The sequence below is a fragment of the Gekko japonicus genome, unplaced genomic scaffold (genome assembly GCF_001447785.1).
Source record: "Gekko japonicus isolate JY-2015 unplaced genomic scaffold, Gekko_japonicus_V1.1 scaffold7939, whole genome shotgun sequence".
Lineage (NCBI taxonomy): Eukaryota > Metazoa > Chordata > Lepidosauria > Squamata > Gekkonidae > Gekko > Gekko japonicus.
Genome location: NW_015170514.1, coordinates 1 through 5,462, shown reverse-complemented (window position 1 = coordinate 5,462; position 5,462 = coordinate 1). Strand labels below are relative to the sequence as shown.

Genomic DNA, 5,462 nt, shown 5'->3' with positions numbered 1-5,462 from the left:
ACTTAAGAACAAACATAAGAACCTAAGAGAAGCCGATGTTGGATCAGGCCAATGGCCCATCTAGTCCAACACTCTGTCACACAGTGGCTAAAAAGACCAGGGGCCAACAGGAGGTCCAGCAGTGGGGCCAGGACACTAGAAGCCCTCCCACTGTTGCTCCCCCCCCCCAGCAACTAGAATACAGAGCATCCCTTGCCCCAGACCGAGAGTCCCTATCTATAGGTAAAGGTTCCCTTGTTCGAAAGCCAGTTGAGTCCGACTCTAGGGTTGCGGTGCTCATCTCCGTTTCCAAGCCGAAGAGCCAGCGCTGTCTGAAGACGTTTCCGTGGTCATGTGGCCGGCATGACTAAACACCAAGGCGCACGGAACGCTGTTCCCTTCCCACCGAAGTGGTACCTATTTATCTACTTGCAATTTCTTGCTTTCGAACTGCTAGGCTGGCAGGAGCTGGGGCCAGAGACGGGAGCTCACTCCGTCATGCGGCACCCAGGTCTCGAACTGCTGAACTACCGACCTTCCACAGCCTGCAGTTCAGCGTCTTAACCACTTGAGCCACCGCATCTCCTGTCCCTATCTATACCTTGTGGCTAATAGCCACTGATGGACCTCTGCACCATATCTTTATCCAATTCCCTTTTGAAGCCATCCATGCTTGTAGCTACCACCACCTTGGCCGTGAATTCCATGTGTTAATCACTCTTTCGGTGAAGAAGGATGTCCTTTTATCCGTTCTAACCCGACTGCTCAGCAATTTCATGGAGTGCCCACGAGTTCTTGTCTCGTGACAAAGGGAGATACTTGGATGGGGGATTGCCCTTTCCACTGCGTCCCTTCTACCTGCCCCACAAAAAAGGGGAGAGAGAAAAAAAAACAGCCCCAACAGACAGGGTAAATAAAAAGGTCCTGGCGACAAACAGTTGACTGGAAATGTTCATTTCACGTAGACGCATGGTTTTGCAAGCATATCTTTTCTGCAATCAATACCCAACGATTTTCATTCACATATTGGAAAAATCTTAAAGTCCTCGGAGTCTCCCCGGTGGAACAACGCACAGCTACAATTTATAGTTGTGAGCAATGCTCCCTCTAAACTGTGGAGTCTTGTAAGCAAAAATTCTACTTTGTGAGCTACTGGCATTCAAGTTGTGAGCGAGCAATTTGGCTACTGCACAAATTAGTTTGTTCTCGAGCCATCCTTCCTGAGCTAAGATGAAAAATCTGTGAGCTAGAGGCTAAAAAACTGTGAGCTAGCTCACACTAACTCAGCTTAGAGGGAACACTGGTTGTGAGATTTGTTTTTTTGAGGATGCTTTCCATGATTGATGCGGTGTCTCTACCTTGGAGTTATCGTTTGAAGGACTGGTTTGATGTTCATATCTGAACATTTGTATGTGAGTATTTGTATACGATTACGATATTGACATGATTGGGACTGTGAGTATTAACAGGGGTCATTTCGTAGAAAAAGAGGTGCAGGAGCTCATTAGCATAACTTATTTGCATATGCCGGAAGTGTGTCAGAAGGCAACACCCACCGCTCAGGCTCCACTGGACTGTTCTGGATTGCTAGCTATGGGGGAGGGGGGGAAACGTGCAGATCTGTCCTCGCAGAGGAGGGAGAGCTTGTACCTGAACAAAACTTGGTCTTAGAGGTGCCACTGGACTGTTTTGGACTGATGGGCCGGTGGGGGGGGGCTCTGCAATGTACCTGGCTGCTTCTTGCTCTGACTGAGGGCTGCTGGGAGCAGGGGGTGGGGCTTGTTGCATGTGCCCGCCCCCTGGGCTCTTTACTGCCGGAGCTCTGCTCCTTTGCGCTCCTGCAGGAAATGACCCCCGATTAAGCATGATTCAATGAATGAAGGACGATTGATATAGTATTGGAAAGTACATCAGTAAACTGACCACGGTGACTTTTGTTCTGTTTATAGCCCATCTGGAGGATGGCAACTCTACTGGTTCCATCTTCCTCTCTTCGGGCTCCTGCAGCCATCAGCTCCCAACAGCTTTCATTCAAAGATGTAAAGTTTATCGAGACATTGAGAGGATGCAGTTATCGTTAACACTTTCAGTGTTAGAACTGAAGAGAAGCACACTCAGCCAGCAGATATACCAGGGCCAATCATGGATCAGGTAGAAGCCCACCAAAGTAACGGGCTACTTTTCCCAGGAGAAAGACTACACCAGGCACGGAGGGTCATACAGAGATAATAGAAACACAGGAGACACAGCAGAAAAGAAACCAAACATTCCAGAGTCAACCCCACTCCTGTGGCAGTCAGGGCTGGAGAAAGGCCTAGCTGACAGTCATCTCTGTAGCATCCAGCTCTAGAGTTTCCAGCTCCTGGAAGAGGGCTCCATTTTCCAAAGGGGTCTCCAGTAAATGTCCTTAAATTTGGCCTTTCTGCCCCAAGTAGCAACCAGCTAATGAGCCCAAACTAAGCTTTAATTCATGACAAGAGCCCGGGATTTCAAGAGAGAGAGAACAAGAGATTGGATTTACACCCCACCCTTCACTACCCAAAGGAATCTCAGGGCGGCTTGCAATCTCCTTCTCCTTCCCCTCCCCACAACAGACACCCTGTGAAGTAGGTGGGGCTGAGAGAGCTCTCTCGAGGACTGCCCTTGAGAGAACAGATCTGAGAGAACTTGTGACTGACCCAAGGTCACACCAGCAGCTGCAATGAGGAGGAGTGGGGAACCAAACCCGGCTCTCCCAAATTAGAGTCCGGGCTCCTAACCACTACACCAAGTTGGCTTGTCTTGTCTTCGCCTCGCCACCTCTCACCTATCAGTTGGAGTCTGATTCCCATCCGGCTCTCGTACTTGTCGTGGACGTCTCCAGAGAACTCCACCCGGCAGAAATACTTGCTGCTGTCGTTCCAGGTCAGGTTGTGTATCTGGAGGGAGAGGTCGTTCTGCCTGGGGTTCCCCAGGAGCTGGTACCTGTTCTTCGAGCCGACGGCGGTCTTGCAGAGGCTGCTGGAGCTGTGGGCCACGCACTTGAAGACCACCGTCCCATTGTAAGGTTCCTTCACCCGCCAAATAGCCGTCAGTGTCTTGTCGTAGGTCTGATGAGGGTGGGTGAAAGTGCAGGGCAAGGACACCGCCTTGCCGATTTCGCCCGTCACCTCTGATGGGACGTGCATGGACCATCCCTTGGAGGCTGTTCCTAGAAGGAGAGCAGTTTGGGTTAGAGGCCTCAGTGATGGAGAAACTCAATGGGAGGTCATGTGCTTGAACTATATTAGTCCCGGTGTAAATTCATGGCATTTCCTGTTAAAAGAGGAACACATAAAGCTGCTTTACACCGACCTTTAGTCCATCAGGGCTGCTTTTATCTACTCAGACTACCAACGAGTCACAAACGACTCATGGGAACTCCATCGATGGGCTCTTCTGAGGTAGTTTGCACTGCGTTTCTCCACATAGCAACCCCTAGTGGAGTGCTTAAGAGTGGCGGATTCTAATCTGGAGAGCTGGGTTTGATTCCCCACTTTTCCACCTGCAGCCTTCTAGGTGACCTTGGGCCAGTCCCAGTCCTCTCAGAGCTCTCTCAGCCCCACCTGCCTCACAAGGTGCCTGTTGCGGGGAGAGGAAGGGAAGGCGATTGTCAGCCCCTTTGAGACACAGGAGGCCTGCTGGGTGACCCTGGGCCAGTCCCAGTCCTCTCAGAGCTCTCTCAGCCCCACCTGCCTCACAAGGTGCCTGTTGCGGGGAGAGGAAGGGAAGGCGATTGTCAGCCCCTTTGAGACACAGGAGGCCTGCTGGGTGACCCTGGGCCAGTCCCAGTCCTCTCAGAGCTCTCTCAGCCCCACCTGCCTCACAAGGTGCCTGTTGCGGGGAGAGGAAGGGAAGGCGATTGTCAGCCCCTTTGAGACACAGGAGGCCTGCTGGGTGACCCTGGGCCAGTCCCAGTCCTCTCAGAGCTCTCTCAGCCCCACCTGCCTCACAAGGTGCCTGTTGCGGGGAGAGGAAGGGAAGGCGATTGTCAGCCCCTTTGAGACACAGGAGGCCTGCTGGGTGACCTTGGGCCAGTCCCAGTCCTCTCAAAGCTCTGTCAGCCCCGCTTGCCTCACAAAGTGCCTGTTCTGGGGTGGGGCTGAGAGAGCTATTTTGAGGACTGTCCTTGAGGGAACAGCTCTGACAGAGCTACGGCTTGCCCAAGGTCATCCAGCAGCTGCAAGTGGAGAAGTGGGGGATCAAACCCGGTTCTCCCAGATTGGAGTCCGAGCTGAGAAGATAGCGTGAGTTTCAGTGGGCACCATAGCTTCAGCCATGAGGACCCTGGTGGGGTAAAAGGAAGTGTGTGTGTGTGTGTGGGGGAGAAGTGGGCTGTGTGGGAAGATCCCCCCCCCCGAAGTGCTGCCTACTAAGAAGTCTTTGTGATGGGAACGAGCCCACTGAGATTTTGTTACGTATGGTTTACTCTTCAACAGCAGATCTATGAAATGGCCCACTCAGGGCTCTTTTTGTAGAAAAAGTCCAGCAGGGACTCATTAGCATAATAGGCCACACCCAACAGCAGAAACTCATTAGCATATTAGGCCACACCCCTGACATCACCACTCATTAGCACATTAGGCCGCACCCCCGTGTTACCAGAAGTGTGGTCATCCAGCCACACCCACCTTTTGCTTCTTATTCTGTTTACCTTGTTTGTTGTCCAAACCCTGGGCCTTTTTTTGTAGCAGGAACTCCTTTGCATGTTAGGCCACACACCCCTAATGTAGCCAGTCCTAATGAGTTCTTGCTGTTGGGTGTGGCCTATTATGCTAATGAGTTCCTGGTGGGCGTGGCCAACTTGGGAGCCAGCCGGAACTCCGCTCCTGCATTCCTGCCCAAAAATAGCCCTGCTGAGAATCTGAGTGTTTAAACGGATAGGAAAAGAAGAAGGCTACCAAATTTTTCTGCCTACGGGCAGAAGTCCTCGGCAGCTTAACACTTATGCTTTGCTGCAGTGCCGTTTTTTTCGATTTCTGCTTGGTTCTCCAACCCTAATCCTATTTCTTGGTTTATTGAACTTCTCTTCCTGTTGATCGTATCGACGCACTCTGTGTAATCTCGAAATATAAATAACATGCATACACAGGGTGGCTGGATCTCTCCTGGCAACTGGCAGGGGAGGGGGGGGCTTACTGTGAGCAGGAGGGAGGCTCTGCCGGAATGCAGTGATGTGCCCGTGTGACCAGGAAGCGATGTCGCCACGTTGGGGGCCATCGAGGCGACACTCTGGTATTTGGGCAAAAACTCTGTGGTAAATTTGGCTTCTACCATTGAGTTTTTTTGCCCAAATACAAGAGTGTCGCTCCCAACATGATGACGTCATGTCCAGGTCACGGGGGCAGTGGTATAGGTTATATCGCTGCATGTTGGCAGAGCCTCCCTCTTTGGGGGGGGGTAAGTTCCCTCCACTGGCCAGCTGATCAGTAGTTAGGCAGTGGAGTCTGGCAGCAGAGGACCCC

The 5,462-nt window shown here is 51.8% G+C and overlaps 1 protein-coding gene across 1 annotated transcript in view; it reads right to left on the bottom strand.

Moving 5' to 3' along the window:
• Positions 1–3,169, bottom strand: part of LOC107116441 (sialic acid-binding Ig-like lectin 15) — a gene marked incomplete at both ends in the record, with an annotated part of 6,851 nt that extends 3,682 nt beyond the window's left edge. The window contains one exon of the mRNA XM_015418332.1: positions 2,786–3,169. Within this exon, the coding sequence (XP_015273818.1) occupies positions 2,786–3,169 (384 nt within the window). The remainder of the gene's footprint in view (positions 1–2,785) is intronic.
• Positions 3,170–5,462: the final 2,293 nt, after the last annotated feature.